The sequence below is a fragment of the Phascolarctos cinereus genome, unplaced genomic scaffold, assembly GCF_003287225.1.
Source record: "Phascolarctos cinereus isolate Bilbo 61053 unplaced genomic scaffold, phaCin_HiC Scaffold_2;HRSCAF=192, whole genome shotgun sequence".
Classification (NCBI taxonomy): Eukaryota; Metazoa; Chordata; class Mammalia; order Diprotodontia; family Phascolarctidae; genus Phascolarctos; species Phascolarctos cinereus.
The window spans coordinates 77627660-77646191 of NW_027555625.1; the positions used below are offsets into that span (position 1 = coordinate 77627660).

The 18532-nt window shown below is 38.6% G+C and overlaps 1 protein-coding gene and 1 pseudogene across 4 annotated transcripts in view; one reads left to right on the forward strand and one right to left on the reverse strand.

The window, feature by feature from the left end:
* WWOX (WW domain containing oxidoreductase) overlaps nt 1-18532 on the forward strand; it is a 1215541-nt gene that overhangs the window by 78303 nt on the left and 1118706 nt on the right. For all 4 annotated transcript variants that reach the window (XM_078149467.1, XM_020964860.2, XM_020964866.2 and 1 more), the window contains exon 5: nt 11239-11345. In XM_078149467.1, the coding sequence (XP_078005593.1) occupies nt 11239-11345 (107 nt within the window). The remainder of the gene's footprint in view (nt 1-11238; nt 11346-18532) is intronic.
* On the reverse strand, nt 8327-9473 carry LOC110193210 (mitochondrial import inner membrane translocase subunit Tim23 pseudogene; annotated as a pseudogene).

Sequence of the window (18532 nt, forward strand, 5' to 3'; positions counted from 1 at the left end):
AATCTGATGAGAGTAAGGTTCAAACAATGCTCCCCCCCCTTCTTTCCCTCTGCTGTAATAGGATTTTGTGTCTTTTCCTGTAATGTAATTTACCCTTGTCTGCCTCCTCCTTTCTCAGTACCTTTTCTAAGATTAGATTGATCCACTTATTTGGATCCATTTAACCCACTTGATTAGATTTTTTTTTATCATTACATCAAAGTCAACTAATATCCACCCTCTTTATGTATACTCCTTTAACAAGGTGTAATAACAATACAGTTCTCAAGGGTTGCAAGTCTCATATTCCCTTGTAGGGGTTTAAACACCCCCCCCTTATTAACAACATATTGTATCCTTCTGTCCCATTTACCTTTTTAAGTCCTTCTTGAGTCCTGTACTTGAAGATCAAATTTTTTGTTGAGCTCTGGTCTTTTTATCAGGAAAGTTTGGAAGTCTCCTTTTGTTGAATATCCACCTCCTCCCTTGAAAAATGATGCTCATTTTTGCTGGGTAATTGATCCTTGGCTGCATTCCAAGCTCCTTTGCCTTACGGAATATCATGTTCCATGCCCTGTGGTCTTTTAATGTAGAAGCTGCAAGGTCCTGTGTAATCCTGACTGTGGTTCCATGATATTTAAATTCTTTCTTTCTGGCTGCTTGCAGCACCTTCTCTTTCATCTGGTAATTTTGGAATTTTGCTATTATATTTCTTGGCGTTGTCTTTTAAGTGGTGATCGGTGGATTCTTTCTATGGTTATTTTCCCTTCTGGTTCTAGGACTTCTGGGCAGTTTTCCTTTATGATTTCCTGAAAGATACTGTCCAGGCTTTTTTTTCATCATGATTTTCAGGTAGTCCAATAATTTTTAAATTGTCTCTCCTGAGTCGATTTTCCAGGTCGGTTGTTTTACTGATGAGGTATTTTACATTTTCATCGATTTTTTCATTTTTTTGTTTCTGTTTGACTGATTCTTGCTCTCTCATAGAGACATTAGTTTCCATTTGTCCAATTCTAGTTTTTAACAGATTGTTTTCTTCTGTTAGTTTTTGTACTTCCTTCTTCAACTGGCCAATTGTGTTTTTTAGGGACTTGTTTTCTTCAGTGTATTTTTTTTCCAACTGGCCAATTGTATTTTTGAAGGACTCTTTTACCTCTCTCATTTGACTATTAAAATCCTTCTTGAGCTCTTCTAAGAAGGCTTTTTGGGCTTCAGACCAGTTCATATTCCCTTTTGTTGTTGCAGATGTGGGTTTGTTGACAATGTTGTCCTCTTCAGAATTTCTGTCTTGATCTTCACTCTTCTCATAATATGAATCTATGGTACGTTTCTTTTTACTCATGGTGTTTCTTTATTCCCTGGCCTTTAAAGAGATTGAGCTCTCCTGCTGGGGCAGAGAGGGTACTGACCCAAGCTTCTTGTGTTGGGAGCCTAGGTCTTGGTCACTGGCTTTGAGTTCTGGGGCCTCTTATGCTGGGAATTGGAGGCTGTAGGTTTCTGGCAGCTTACCTTGTGTTGGGCTGGAATCAGCAAGGCTGGAACTTTCAGGCAGTTCTAGGTTGCCTGCTTTTCCTTTCCTTTAGCTTTCTTCAGCTCCTTTTAGATGGCTGCTGCAGGATGTTTATCTGCCTGGGGCCCCCTGCTGTGTTGTCTCCCTCTTTCTGCAGCAGATTCCTTTGCGGTGGATTGCTGAGACTCCTGGTGGTTTTCTGAGCTGGTTTCCACTGGTTCCCCCTGTCCTCACTGAGCCACTCGGAAGTCCAGGTGTTGGTGTTTGCCTGCTCTACCACCTGGGCTTCAGGATCTCTCCTGGTGTTGGGTTGGAATCAGCAAGGTCAGGGCTTTAGGAAGCCTTTAGGTTGTTTTCTTCACCTCCTTTCAGATGAATGTAGAAAGGGTACTTATCTGCCTGGGGCCCCTTGTTTTTGCTGAGGCACTGGGAGACTCATTTGCTGGGCTACTGCACTGCTGCTCCTTGTCTTCTAGTTCAGGTGTTCCAGGGTTTTTTTTTTTTCTGGGGTTATATTTTCTGGGTTTCGGAGGTTGATAGGGGAGAGTAAGAGTGACTACCTTTTCACTCCGCCATCTTGGCTCCCAGAAGCGGAAGTCTCCATTACACATTCTGAAGCTAGACCACCTACCATTTTTCTCAGATATAGTAAGCCATGAGGCAGAAGCAGTAGAAGTGGATTGCTGGATTGTAAATTCAAAAGACCAGAGAAGAAAGCATGTTTGTACCTCTTGCTTCTATATTGTAAATTAGACCCATAACTTCACTACTTTAGGAATGAATAGTTAGTTTTGTATGCTTGTTACCTCCATTGGTGAAAGTCACCATCCATCCATGCCATACTAGATAACTTAATAGTTTGTGACATCCAGAAAAATTTATTTCCTAATTCCCAACTCTCTGGTAATAAAACTCTGTATTCTACTCTGGTCCTTGGACATAGTATATTTTGGGTCCTATAGTCTGTTTTGGGTCCTATAATTAAAGTCTCTACAGCTTGGTTGGACTTGTAAGAGTTAGTGTTACACTGGAATATCCTTTAAGACTTCTGACATCAGAGTAGTACTTCAGTGGAGGAAGAAAAACCCTTTAATAACATGAGTGTTTATGTATATCTGTGGATACTTTATCTATCAATGTGGATACTCTCTCCAACAGTTCAGATTGCTGTCTTTGCAACCCTTCTTATCCTATATGACTCTTATTTTTATTCTTCTGTTAAGTCCTTCACATATGTGTCCTACAGCCTTTTCCTAAATTTTTTTGTCTGTATTGATACCAGTGGAGCACAAAGGCTGTCTTATTCTTTGCCCTTGCTGTGATGGATTCACTTCCTTTATCTGTTCTATATCTCCCAGATGATAACTTTTGTATTGTTTCTTTGTGTAGTGTTTTGCAGATAACATGTAATAGGGGTAGCTAAGAGGCACAGTGGTAGTGTGATGGGCCTCAAGTCAGGGAGACTCATCTCCCTGAGTTCAAATGTGGCCCCAGACATGTATTAGCTGTGTGACCCTAGGTAAGTCACTCATCTTCATCTTTGAGGAGAATCTTTACAGTGGCATTTTGCTTTCAGACATGCCTTTTTGTTTTGGTCAACGGACAGTAAGCACAGCAGGCTCTCGTGTTGTTTGTATCTTTCGGGTAACTGTGTACCTTTCAAAATATGTTCTGTTCTAGAATGTCATTTACAAAATGTCTACCTTTTCCCTCCTGATAAACGTCATCAAAGATGCCTTTGATGTATGTATAGCTTATTCTCATGAAGATTTTATAGAGTTGGCAAAGTAAGCACATAGATTGACAGTTATTGACATTGTGTACTTTTGATTTTCTTTTTCTGGCAGTTAAAAGATCCATGATTTTTTTCAAGCATTTGGAATCCCCTGCTCTTTCAGATTTCTTGAAAATTCACCATTAAGGGCCTCAACACTATTTTATTTCCAGCACAAATTCCCTGTGTTCATACTTGGTCTAGGTTAGCTGCTTTTCCTGTAGTTTTTTTCTTTATTTGGGTCTGTGATGTTAGACTCTATACGTGTGGTCTCCTCTGTCAATAATTGAAAAAATAATTTGCTATCTCAACATATCTTTTCAATTTTCATTTGTTTGTTGTCCTCCTAGTTTCATTTTTAAATGTTCTTGAGATGATATGATTCAATTAGGTCTCTCATCAAACTTTATATTAATTTCTTTTCCTCACTCACTTTTTTATAAGGCAATATGGCTCATGATTTTCTAACATTCTTCTTTGTAAGTTTTTACAAATGTGTTTATTTTCTTTCTTTCTTTCTTTTTTTTTTTGATGAGGTAATTGGGGTTAAGTGACTTGCCCAGAGTCACACAGCTAGAGAGGTTTTTAATGTGTCTGAGGCTGGATTTGAACTCAAGTCCTCCTGTCTCCAGAGCTGTTGCTCTATTCACTGCGCCACCTCGATGCCCCCTATTTTCTAAACTGGTGTTAGACAGTCTCCGCTCTTGCCTTAAATCAGGTGTTTGTTGTTAGAGTAATTTCTTAGCTAATTCACCCAGTTAAATTTCTTTGACATTCAATAGATATATTTTAGATTTGTTTTCCAGCTTCAGTGACTCATTTAAATAGGTCATGTTGGAATTGACGAAATTGTATCCCATATCTTTTTTTCCCCCAATTTGGCAACTCATTGGTAAACTATGTGGCTTATTTAGAAATGATTTCCACACTGATAACCATTGATTCCAAAATAAGTGGTTAAAATGGTCAGTTAAAAAAAATTGATTTTCATTTTCTTTTCAATCTTTTTTGATGCTTACCAGTACTTCCTCTTTTTTTTTTTTTTTTTTTGCTTTTTGGTGAAACAGTCAGGGTTAAGTGACTTGCCCATGGTCACACAGCTAGTAAGTGTCAAGTGTTTGAGGCCACATTTGAACTCAGGTCCTCCTGACTCCAAGGCCAGAGCTCTATCCACTGCATCACCTAGCTGCCTCTTCCTCTTTTTTTTGAAGGAAATATTAATGAAATAAAGTTGTGAGGCTTATCTAGAATTCATGTAGTCTTTACATTTTTGGCTTATTTCTCTTTTAAAATATACATCACATTTCTATAGCTTTTTAATATTTACAAAGCACTTTCCTTTGAAGAAAGTTTCTTATTTCAGTAAACTGTGATTTCTTAGTATTTTTACTGTCTTCCCCTATGCCCCCTTTTTTGGTTAGTATTAAACTGTTAATTTGTATTATTATATTTCAATTTGAATATAATTTAAATGGGAATGTTTTGTCAAGTTCTTTGCAGAATTTTCTTATCTCTTAATGTTTTTGCAACTCCTGTTGGCATATTAGCTACAGTTATTTTCATGGTGTTCTTTTGGCAAATGTTATCATAAGCATTGGAATAAAAAATAACCAAGCATCCCATGAAATTATCTTTCTTATTGTCTGTGGACACACAACAAAATAGCTTTGCCGTTCCAAGTTCTGGGCTTGGAATCAGGAAGTCTCATCTTCAGGAGTTCAAATCCAACCTCAGACACTTACTGGCTGTGTGACTCAGGTCAAGTCACTTAACCCTGTTTGCCTCGGTTTCCTCATCTGTAAAACGAGGTGGAGAAGGAAATGACGTATCTGCCAAGAAAACTCCAAATGGGGTCACAAAGAGTAGAACACGACTGAAACAACTGAAAAACAACAAAGAGTTTGGGGCAAGATTGAAAAGATTCTTCCCCAACTCCAAATCTAATATTCTAATGCACATATACAGGTATAGTTATCTTCATTTTATACTTGAGCAAACTGAGTTATAGATAAGTGCCCGTCATCACAGAACTAATAAGTGTTGGAGGTGGGATTTAAATTTAGTTTTTTTTTTAAATTTAGTTCTTATGCTTGACTCCACATCTAGACCTCTTTCTGCCTCACCATACCATTCTGATTGGAAGCAGATCATAGCTGTAATTGTCAGTGAACTTATATTTTATCTTACAAGCATTAGGGAGTCATCCAAGCTTTTTGAACAGGGAAATAACCTGGTCAAAGCTCTGTAAGAGATGACTTTGAGGGTAACTACTCCGTGTCTCAGTTTCCTTTTCCATAAAGTGGAGAGAATAATACTTGCAATCTGGAAAAGCTTTGCAAGTTAATTACAGTTATAATAATGCTGTTGTGCCTAAGTTGTTCTAAGGCTCTTTCTTGATTCAGTCAAGGTGTGAATGGAAGCTGATAAATGTTGTCCAAATGTTGTGATACTCCTTTTTTTTCTTTTTTCTTTTTGTTCTTTTCTCACCAAAAAAGGAACAAAACCAAGCATGATCATTTAATTTAGTTGGAAATTCAGAAGGGATCTAGAAATCTATCCAGAACTCTTGTTTTTTTCCTCTTACCTATTATGATTGTGGGTAAATTCTTTTGAATTGAAAGTGAAGCAGTTTTTGGCCACTTTACATTGATTCCATATGGTTGTCAGCATTTCATTAGGCTGATTGATGTAGCACATCAGTCAGCAAAATTTCTTCTGGGCGCTTGTTTCCATCAGGTGTTGGAACAGCTGGCCTACAAATTCTGTTGTTGTGATTGTGGTTATTGTTTTCTGTTTCTTCCCCTAAAGGATCTGAGTACTTTTTGAATCCTGGAGGTACCACTATTAAAACTAGGTGCCATTGCCCAGCACCACTGATGCTGATTACTGATCTCCACCTTGGGATTTCGTAGCGTGGAATAGTAGAAGGAGCCTTGGCTTTGTAATCAGAGGACATGGATTTAAATTCTGGCTCTGCTGTTTGCCACTTGTGTGATGTGGGGCATGTCAACTCACCTCTCTGGGCCTTTTTTTCTTCATTTGTAAAATCAAGGGATTTTACCAAATGACCCCTGAGGTCTCCGCCTGCTCTAACACTACGTTCCTATGAATATATTTTTATGTCCTCTGGACCTACCGAAGAAGAGCCTGACTTAGATGAGCACAGAGTCAGTATTTGAAATTCTTTGAGAAATTGAATGATTTCACATGTCTGCTCCCTTTTCTCCAGTCTCACAGGCACTCCCCTCATTTCTGCCCTCACCATCCCACTTAGACTCTTGCAATGGCCTCCTAATCAGTTTCTTTATTTCCACACTCTCCCCTTTCCAATCCATCCTTCATCCAATTGCCATATTAATATTCCTATGATTCAAATTTTACCAGGCCACTCCACTGCTCAGAAGTTTCAGTGCCTCTCTGTTGCCCCAAGAATTATACATGGCTTCTTTAGCCTGGCATTTAAGTGCTCCACATTTGGAGTTTACTTACCTTTTCAGATTTAGTTCATATTATTTCCCTTTGTGCACTCTACATTCTAGTCGTAGTGACCTAACAGCTGTTCTTTGAACTTGATAGCTCATCCTTCAGCCTCTGACCTTTGCAAAGGCCATGCCTACTTTTATGTGCCCCTAGCATTCACCTTGTAGTGTTGCTGGCTTCTTTAAGGAATCAGCTTAGGTACTACTTCCTACTTGAAGTGTTTCTTGTTCTCTCTTCAGGGTATCTTGTGTTTTTCTATCTGTGCCTCTGTCTCCAGTGCTTGGCACAATGCCTTTGTAGGCAGTGAATTAATGCTTGTTGAATTAAATTGAATTGAAGTATGGGCTATTAGCATCAACAGTTCAGATTTTTTAAAACATAGATTAGAATGTAGGACAGAAGACAGTCTTCGAAATAATAGCCTTCTTACCCATGTTTCTTTAAAGTAGTGTAGTTCGGCTTGGCTGTTGAGTCAGTTTAGAGACCTGGAGGTACATTATGTGCTTCACTGACATTTACTTAAAAAACCCACGGTCAGCCTCAAACCAAAATGAATTAATTATTGGAAGGGAAATTTGGAGAGTTATGATGATGATGAGTAAGTAACATTTATATAGTGCCTTACAGTTTACAGGATTTTCTTGAAAATAACCTTGTAATTTATATTATACAGGTATTATTATCCTCATTTTCAAGATGAGGAAAAACCAAGTAACTTCCCTAGGGTTAGTTAACTAGTTAATAAGTGGAAAATCCAGGACTTGAGACTTAAATTCAATACTCTGACTACAAGTCCAGTTCTCTTTGCATTTACCTTTTTAAAATTACATAGGACTGACCGACATCTTTTCTCTCTCGCTTGTTTTGCTTCTGCCCTTCCTTTCCTGTATCCTTTCCTTTATTGCTTATCTTTACATTTCCCTCCCTGCTTTTTAATACAATTGATTTATCTGTACAAGTACTTTCAGAAGGGCCATAGTGAGATTCCATAATGTATATTTCATAGTATATCAGCTTTTTAAGGTTATAGAAATCTTTCCCCAAATTGACACCTATTTACAATATATTATGGGTATATGTCCCCATACCAAGCTCTTAATAGATGAGAATGTCTTGCTGATAAAGCAGCTTTGGGATAAGGTGATTTCAGGTCAAAACCTGAACTTTTATGTAGAAAAATTCAGGTTGACCTGAACACTAGGTCAGTTTATAATCTGTGATATGCAGTGCTATGCTTACTTTGGGGAAAAGGAAGAATCTGACTTTTAAATTAGGGAAGGAGCAGGGAGGCCTGAAGATGGGTTGGGCAGCATTAAGGCAGTACCACAATTTCTACAGTTTGTCTGAAAAAGATCTGGAGGTTTTAGTGGATTGCAAGTTCAGTATGAGGCATTGTGGATATTATAGCTACCAAAGCTAATGCAGTCTTAATCTGAATTAAGAGTGGAATAGTGTCCAGAATAAGGTGATGGTAATCCTACTATGCTTGAGCCGTATGCAACCAGTTACTTAATTAACAGGCATTTTTATTTTTATTTTTCTATTTTATTTTTTTTTGACAGACACCTTAAAATGGTACACATCTTTATTCTGATATGGCTTTTGGTTCTAGAACACTCTTTATTGGAAATAAAGCAGTGTATTTTAGTTCACAATAAATCATTAAATAATTAACTTGGTGGGTGTGATGCTGACAATTACGTGGCCTGAATCTGGGAATAAGTCTTATTTCAAAAATTCAGGGGTAGTGGAGAGTGGACATGCAGCAGAAAGTTTTCAAAGGAGAAAACAATGACTGTGCTACTCAATGAGGCATCAGATGCTTTTGGGTCCAACACTACTGGCTGGAAGAAGTGCCAGTCCTGGTAAACTGCGCCAGTGATCTTCGTGACAGTACAAAAGATCCTGTTATTTTTTTTCATACTGAATGTAGGTAGATCAGAATATTGCCCCAAATTGATTTTTACAAATCAACCTGGGGAACTTTTGATGTGTCCTCTATCCATTCAGTTCTCAGTATAAGCTCTAAAGTGACTGTTGTGTCAAGGAACCTTTCATGTGCTCCCAGTTGTTATACAATGCATACAGGCTAGTAAGGGTTAGTCCTGTCAGACCACCTCTTGCTACTCCACGAAGACCACCTGTACATTTATATATCATTCCTGTCACGGTTCCAGATGCTACTGTATTGATGTCATCTTCTGCACCTCGTGTTTTTTCGATGACAACACCAAATGTGCTATAGAGCAGAGCCAGAGAGCCCAGAGTGTTAGCCCATAGTGTCCCTTGCCCGGTTACCATATTTAAAATCTGTACATTTCTTGCCTTGGACCAGGCCATCTTTTGTGTTTCTTTTAGTCCCAGCCTCAAACCATTCACTGCTCCAAATGTAGTTCCTGTTATACAGCATCCTCCAATGGTAAAAAATGCCAATTCAAACTGGTCCCGTGTTTCATTGGCTCCAGTGGGTAAAATAAACTCATCTGTGTCCTGTATAAGATATCTGGGATCCACATTTAAATACGGAGACAGAGGACTCATACCAGTAAGGGGAACTCGGGACAGATCGGCGTTGGAGTAGCTCATCCCGGAGCCACTCCCGGCGAAAAACCCTGCCAGGCCTCCCGAGGTCCCGTTGCTGTTGCCTCCGCTGCCCTCCATGGCTCCGCTCCTTCCTTTCCGTCCACCGCCCGAGGTCTCCGCTTCAGGCCGGGGCCCCCCCGGCGGCCGTTAGTCCGCGACACCGCAGGGACCCTGACCGCGATGCTCTCAGCCCTCCCCGGCCGCCACCTCCACCTCCTTCGCGCGGTGACCTTCCGGGCTTAACAGGCATTTTAAAAAAATTGCTCACACTCTGATTGGACCATAGGATTGTAGATTTGAAGCTAAAGGAGAAATTAAAGGCCTTTGGTGTAACATGATTTAATGCACAGAAAAGCAGAACTCCAGAAAGAGCAAGTGACCAGGGTCACACAGCTCATAAACTGACGTTTGAACCCAGGTCTTTTGACCACAAATACAGTACTTTGGAGTATTGTATTGAGCTTCAGTCACGGCCGTGAGAAGATAGAGTATTCAGAAGATGGAAAATAGAATGATTAGGTGTGCTGAGACCGTGTTATAGGAGTATGAGCTGAGTAAACTGAGGAGTGGTTAACTGGGGGAAAAATGTAGGGACTTGATAGCCATCTTCAAATATTTGGAGGCCGTAGAGATCTTAATTAGGAGCAGTGGGTAGAAATAGAAGAGAGGAAGATTTAAACTTGATGTAAGGAAAAGCTTCCTCAACAGGTATAGCTGATAACAAAAGCATAGTGGTCTGCTTCAGGAAGTATTCTGTTACCCCTCACTGGAGATCTATCTTTATGTAAAGGTTGGGTGACCACTTGTTGGGAGTGTTTAGACGGGATTTATTTAAAGGCACAGGAGGCAGCTAGGTTGCTCAGTGCAAAGAGTGCCAGGCCTGGAGTCAGGAAGACCTGAGTTCAAATCCAGCCTCAGACACGTACTAGCTGTGTGACCTTGGACAAGTCATCTAACCTCTGTTCTGCTGGAGAAGGAAATGGCAAACCACTCCAGTATCTTTGCCAAGAAAACCCCAAATGGGGCCATGAAAAGTCAGACGTGACTGAACAGCAAAAAAATTTTAAAGGAACAGGTTAATTAGAAAGCTTCTGTGGTTCTTTTCAACTCTGAAATTCCCTTTAATTGGAAATGAGCTCTGAATAAATGTAAGTTGTAATTTATTGAAATATCTCACAAAGCTCTTTGATAGACTATAATTTAGTTCATTTCATATTGATTAAGTGACTGCTGGATTAGGCACTCTGGTATGTTTTGGCAATTCCAAGGTAAAAATGAGACTCCCTACTCTTTAGAAGCTTGCATTCTGTTGTGGAGAGAGGTTTCAGAGGGACACGGAGTTGAGTAAATACAAGATAATTTGAGGAGTCAGAGAACAGTAGCACCAGGGTATCAGAAAAGACTTCACGTATAAATCGCCCTTTAATCTGAGCATTGAAGGAAACTGGAGATTTAAGGAAACAGAGATGTGAGGGGGGAGCTGATAGCTGATGCGAAGGCATGAAAAGGGAAGATGGCCTGCTGAGTTCATGGAACAGATGTTAAGGATAATTCTCCTGCCATGTGGATTTTTTTTAAGGGAAGTAATATGATGTAGCTGGAAGTATCGGTGGGAGCCCAGTGTTGGAGGACTGTTTTTTGTCCTAGAGAAATTGGGAGAGCCCCTGAAGAATTTTGAGCTGGAGAGTAATAAGGTCAGACCTGTGATGGAGAATAGGTTTAGGTGATGGGAGGGAGAGATGGAACAAAGGAAATTATGATCAGAGAGAATGATTTCAAGTTCAAGATCACAAAATTATCAGAGTTATGTTGATGGCAAGCTCTAGGTCATGACCACCCCGGGGGCAGCTAAGCTGGTGTTTTGCTGATATATACATCCTTTGTTCTTTCTTTTCTTTTCTTTAAACCGTAGGATTTGAAACAGCCAAGTCTTTTGCCCTCCATGGCGCCCAGGTCATCCTGGCCTGCAGGAACATGGCAAGAGCTAATGAAGCTGTGTCACGCATTTTACAAGAGTGGGTAAGAAAACGGTTTTTTTAAATGGAGGACACACACACACACACACACACACACACACACACACACACGATGCTGGTAAATAATTGAATTTGGGATATTTAGTTTTGAATGTCATAGTTTTCTTTACTGCAAAATTCGTCCTTACTTTGGATACATATTATGCATATATCAAAAGGAAACCATGTAAACTGAATTTGTTTCCTGTGCATTGCACATCTTTTTTTTTTTTCCCACCTCAATCAACATTTATTAGGTTCTTTCTCTATACATGGCATCATAGTAGGTGTCATGAATTCAAAGACATATATGCAGTAGTCCCAAACTTCAGGGGGTTTTCCTTCTATGTGGGAACAGGTTGTTTTATGATGTGCATACATAAGTGTAATTAAAGGCAGTTTGAGGAGGGAGAGGGTATGTTAGCTCATGGTAATCAGGAAAGGTTTCATTTGGAACTTTATATCTGAACAGAGCCTTAAAAAAAGTGAAGGATTCTGCAGACTTGAAGGAGACAGCATTATAGATATCAGAAACTGTTTTGTGAAGTCACATAGTTAGAAGACGTGCCGAGTTTGGGAAAACAAACCTAGCAGTCTTAGTTTGCTTGGAATGTAGAGTCCTGGGAGTAATGCAGAATAAAACTGGAAAGGTTAGTTGGAGGTAGACTGTGGAGGGCCTTGAATGCCAGGTTAGAAATTTTATATTTTATCCTGGCTGCAGTGGGGAAACCACTGAAGATTTTTGAGCAGGGGATGCGCTTAGCAGACTTGTACTTTTGAAAGATCATAGCATCATAGCATTTGAAGGGACTTTGGAGGCCATTCTGTCCTGGAATTTGAATCTCAACTATATAATCAATAGGTGGACACCTAGCCTTTGCTGGAATCCCTCCTGTCAGGAGCAGGCCGCTGTGTCCCATGGTAGCCTGCTCTATTTTTTGATGACTAATTTTTAGGAAGTCTTTCCTTATTTTTAAGGAAACCTAACTTCATATTTCTGCTTCATCTACTTATTGCAGCTAGTTCTGCTCTCTGGGATCAAGACAAAGAAGTCTCATCCTTTTTTTCCTAGAGAGCCTTCAAGTACTTGCAGACAGTGTGCATGTTCCTTCTCCCTTTCATGTGGTTTATGTAAAATGTTGATGCCAGTGATCTCTGCATTATGCAGTCAATGCTTATGTGGCATGGGCTCCTGGATCTTTACTGTTCTGGTTGCCTTCTTCTGCCTACCTTCTGGTTTGTCATTATCTTTCTGAAAATGTCACCCAGAAGAGAGCACAATAATTCAGATGTGGTTTGACCAGGGTGGTTAGTATAGACAGGTAGTTAGTACTCCTTAGTCTTAAATGTAGCCCTAAGGTTGTATTAGTTTTCAGATCTATTGTTGTGTCATAATGAGCTTACAGGCCATTAAAATCTGTGAATTTTTTATGTCCAGTTTCAGAATCGAGTACATGTTATAGCCTACTTGTAAAACTGACTTTATGAAACCAGCAGTAAGACTTTACATTTATCACTACATTATATTAATCTTTATTGGATTCAGTCCAGTGTTCTAGCCTGACAAGATCTCTTTGAATCTTGACTCCGTTATCTAAGGTGTTACCTATCCTGTCCAACTGTATTTCATTTGCAAAGCTGATGAGCGTACCACTCATGGCTTTATATACGTCATTGATTAAAATGATAAACAGCATAGGGCAAAGTATCAATCTCTGGGCTGCCTAAATGGAGACTTGCTACAAATTTGAACTGTGAATTGCCCTTGAGTATTTCCATTAACCATTTTTGAATTCACTTAATTATGCTTTCACTTAGCTCTTATTTCTCCATATTTTACACAAGAATAAGAAAGGGGAGGGAAAAGGATACATTAGGAAATGAAAGGGTGAGGAAAATTGGAGGAAATGATCTCACATTATTAGGATGTGTAAGTAGAAAACTATAGAAACAAGGAGGAGATATGGGGGAATGGATGATGGTTGAATCGTATTTTAATCTAAACTAGTCAAAGGAAGGCAAGAAGGCCTCTGAAGAAATGATTAACAATTAATCGGACACTAAATAAGTTAATCCTAAAGAATTGGTGGGTCAAAGAACAAATCATAGGAACAATCGATAATTTTCGTTAAAAATAATGACAATGAGTCAACATACCAAAATGTTTTGGGATATGGCCAAAGTAGTCCTTAGGGGGAAATTTATATGTCTGAACGTTTTCCTCAACAAAAAAGAGAACAGATGGATGAATTAGACATTGAACTAAAAATACTAGGAAGCCAACCAATTAAAAACCAAAATAGAAATCCTGAAAATCAAATAAGACATTAATAAAATTGAAAACAAAAACTGAGAGCTAACAGTAGATAAACCACTGGCTGTTTTGATTAAAGAAAGGAAAAACAAGTTTTCATTATCAAAAATGAAAAAAAGTGAATTGACAACAAATAAAGAAGTAAAGGAAATTATTAGAAGCTATTCTGCCAATTATATGCTAATAAAACTATGATTTAATTTAAATGGAAGAATATTTACAGAAATATATAATGTTCAGAAAATAGAACAAGAAACAGAGGACTTAACCTAATCTTAGAAAAAGAAATTGAACAAGCCACAAATGATCCCAAAGGAAAAAAAATAAACAACAAAACCAAATTTGAGATGACATATTTACCAGATGTAAACAGTGAATTTTATCAGGCCTTCAAAGGACAACAAATTTCAATATTGCACAAACTGTTTTAAAAAAATGGATAAGAAAGGGTCCTACCAAACTCCTTTTGTGATCCAGATCTGGTCTTGATACCTAAACCAAGCGTAGGCATGTTTTATTGTTGTTCAGTTCAGTTGTGTCTAATTTTTTGTGACCCCATGAATCTTCACTATTTCTCAAAGGCTGTCCAAGTTCTTGTTCCTTGTTTCCATGTCACTATCTATCCATTCTCATCCTCTGCCATCCCCTTTTCCTTTTGTCTTCAATCTTTCCTAATGTTAGGGTCTTTTCCAATGAGTCCTGTCTTCTCATTATGAGGCTGCAGTATTTAAGCTTCAGCTTCAATATTCGACCTTCCAATGAATAGTCTGAATTAGCTTCAAGTATTGACTGATTTGATCTCCTTGCTGTCCAAGGGACTCTCAAAAGTCTTCTCCAGCACTACAATTCAAAAGCGTCAATTCTGCAATGCTCAGCTTTCCTCATCGTCCAACTTTCATAGCCTACATTGCTATTAGAAAAACCATAGCTTTCACTATACATTCCTTAGTGGGCAAAGTGCTGTCTCCTTCTTAGTATGCGGTCCAAATTTGCCAAAGCTTTCCTTCCAAGGAGCAAATGTCTTTTAATTTCATGGCTGCAGTTACCATCTACAGTGAGCTTTGAGCCCAAGAATATGAAATCTGACCCTGCTTCCATTTCTTCTCCCTCTATTGCCAGGAAGTGATGGGACTATTTGCCAAGATCTTAGGGGTTTTTTTTTTTTTTGATGTTAAGCTTCAAGCCATCTTAATGGAGAAAGACAACTATAGACCAATATCCCTAATGAACATTGATTCAAAAAATTAAAATATTAGCAAGGTGACTATGTATAATTTACAGAGTTTTAATACTATGATCAGGATTGGATTTATATTATTAATGCAGGGTTGTTTAAGATTGGGAAAATTATCAATACAATGCACCTTATTGCTAAAAAACAAAAATTATTTGATTGTGTTAATAGATTCAGAAAAAGCTTTTGAAAAGATGTGATTCCCATTTCTCTTAAAAAAACATTAGAAAATATATGAATGGATGGATCTTTCCTTTGTGATAGGTAGTACCTAAAAACAAGAGCCAGCATTGTATGTAGTGGGGATAAAGAATAAGATTTTTTAAAATAAGATTAAGGGCAAAGCATGGATTTCCATTTGCAACATCACTGTTTAATACAGTCTTAGAAATGCTAGCTATAGCAATAAGACAAATAAAAGAAATTGACAGGCAAAACCCCCCCAAAGATATTGCTTTTTGCAGATGATATGATGGCTTATTTAGGGAACCCTACAAATCAACTAAAATTAAAATAATAACTACAGCAAAGTTCTTGGATATCAAATAAACCTACATAAATCATCATCATTTTTCTTTGTTACCAACAAAATTCAGCAGGAAAAACTAGAGAAAAAATTTCAATTTAAAATAACTACGAAGCATATAAAATATTAGGGGTCCTACCTGCTGAGACACAAGCACAATGATTATGTGCAACTACAAAATAGTTGGTGGTTGTCCTTCATTCTTGAAGAGGACCAAAATGATATTACTGTGTTGGAGTCAAGTTACAGTGTGTCTGACTGTATGAGACCAGTATGAGCTTGGAATGCTCTACCACATATTTGGGGTAGATTCTCTAAGTTCGCTTATCTCACGTTTCTTTTGAGCTACTACAATTCTGCTTTGCTCATGGAGCACAGTGCCTTCTCTGATGAGGGCATGCCATGCTGGGTGGTCCTGTGCCAGTGTCTCCTATATCACACAATCAATTCCAAAGTTTTTTTCCTTTTTGATGAGGCAGTCGAGGTTAAGTGACTTGCCCAGGGTCACACAGCTAGTAAATGTCAAGTGTCTGAGGCTGGATTTGAACTTGGGTCCTCCTGACTCCAGGGCCAGTGCTCTATCCACTGTGCCACCTAGCTGCCCCTAATTCCAAAGTTCTTAAAAGAGACCTTGAGAGCGTCCTTGTATCACCTCTTTTAATTACTCACCACGTGAGCACTTGCCATGTGTGAGTTCTCCATAAAATAACCTTTTTGGCAAGCATATGTTTGTCATTTGAACAATGTGGCTAGCCCAGCTAGCCCATTGGAGTTGTACTCTCTGCAGTAAAGTTTTAATGCTTGGCAGTTTAATTCAAGAAAGGACCTCGGTGTCTGGTGTCTTATCCTGACCTTCAGAATCTTCCCAAGAGAATTCAGATGGAAGCGATTCAGTTTTCTGACATGGCACTGATATACTGTCCAAGTTTCACGGGCATGCAGAAGAGGTCAGCACAAGACTCTGTACACTTTCAGTTTGGTAGTCAGTCTAATGCCTCTTTTCTTCCATACTTTCCTTTGGAGCCTTGCAAACACTGAGGTAGCTCTAACAGTGCCTGTGTCAATCTCATTATCAGTGTGTAAATCCCTAGAAAGTATACTGCCAAAGTAAGTGAACTTATTCACAGCATTCAAAACTTCTTCATTTGCTGTAACCGATGGTTTCACATATGGATGGTGTGATTCTGGCTGATGGATTGGGTGTTAATTGTTAGGCCAAAATTATCCTAAGCAGCAGAGAAACAATGCATACTTTGTTGCATCTCGTCTTCAGAGGCTGCATTGAGTGCAGAGTCATCTGTAATCAAAAAATCATGCACCAACACTCCCTCCACTTTGGTCTTGGCTTGTAGCCTTTTCAAGTTGAAGAATTTACCATCGGTGTGGTAACTGACCTTGATGCCATGTTCATCCTCATTGAAGGCATTTGACAAGATGGTTGAAAACATATGGAAAGCATGGGAGCAAGTACACAGCCTTGTTTCATTCTGTTGATGATTGGGAAAACATGAGAACATTGTCCAGAACCCTGGCAAACATGCCAGATCTACAAACATCGTGTACAGATCTCTTTCTGTTCCTGGCATTTCTCCTGGAGTTCTCAGGCAGCAAACATCGTATCAAGGACTTTGAAATAGGTAAAAATGGTAAAATGTGATGTCTTTTGATATGGGAGTAAGTTGGATTTAAGTGAGGCAGAGTTGCACGGAGTTGTTGGCCTTGCTTTCTTTTCCAGAGTCATTACAGTCCAGTGGCAGGACAGAGTCAAGACTACTGGTGATATCTTGAAATGCGATGGATGACCTTAGTGTCTTCAATGTCTAACCAAGCTCTAAGTGCTCCACAGCACCTGCTTCAGCTGCCTTCATGGTCATTGGAACAAATTCTTCTAATCTGCCCGTTGTACTAAGGCGAGTCTTCACATGATTGAAATAGACACCACCTTAACTCACCAAAAGGTCTGAGACCCCTTGGCTACCCTCAGCCCAGTTCAGCCTGTCTGCTGAAATGGTTTACCAGGGTGTGGCTGCTGTGCATGCTACAGCCTCTTGGACTCACAGGTGAGAGTTAGGTGTATCAAGTGGATACCAGAAGTGGAAAGGAGCCTTGAAAAGGGCTCGGCAACCCTCACACCAGAGTTACTAGTCTTTCCTGAAACATCCCATGCCCCACAACTACAAAATACTCTTTGCACAAATACAGACAGATGTAAATAATTGGAGCAATATTAATTGCTCATGGTTAGGCTGATCCAGTATCATAAAATGACAGTATTGCCTAAAGTAATTTGCTTTTTGAATTCTGTAACAGCTAAACTATCAAGAGATTACTTCATAGAGCTAGATCAAATAACAAGGAAACTCATCTGGTGGAACAGATGGTTAAGAACCTTAAGGAAAAACTGTAAGGAAAGTGTTTATAACCAATAAATGAAAGAAAGGATCAGAGAAGATAAAATGGACAGTTATAATTATAGAAAATTAGATTCTTTGTACAAATCAATGCAGATAAAATGAAAAGAGAAGCAAGTAACTGGGAGGAAAAATCCTTGCAGCAAATTTCTCTGATAACAATCTTATTTCCAAAATATATGGGAAATGAATTCAAGTTTATAAGGATAAGAGCCATTTCTTAATTGATGCATTGTCAAAGTATGTAAGTGAGTAATTTTCAGAGAAACAAATCCTAGTTATTTATAGTCATGTGAAAAAATGCTCCAAATCAGTAATAATTAGTGCAAATTAAATTTACTTTTATGTTTTACCTCACACTCATCAGATTATAAAATTAGTAAAGTAGTAAAGATGAGTAAAATTAATTTAAAAAATGACAAATGTTGGAAGGGATGGAGGAAAACAGATAAATTAATTCATCATTTGTGGAGTTGTAATTTGTTATAGGCATCCCAGAAGCTCTCTGGAACTATGCCTTAGAAAAAATGCCACAATGAACCTATACCTCCAAAGAATTCAGAAGAAAGAGGAACATAATTCAGATGTACAAAAATATTTATTGCAGTTCTTTTTTTGGTGGCAAAGAAATGGAATTGTCAATTTGGGAAAGTCTGAACAAATTATGGAATATGAATGTAATAGAATATTATTCTCCTGTAACAAA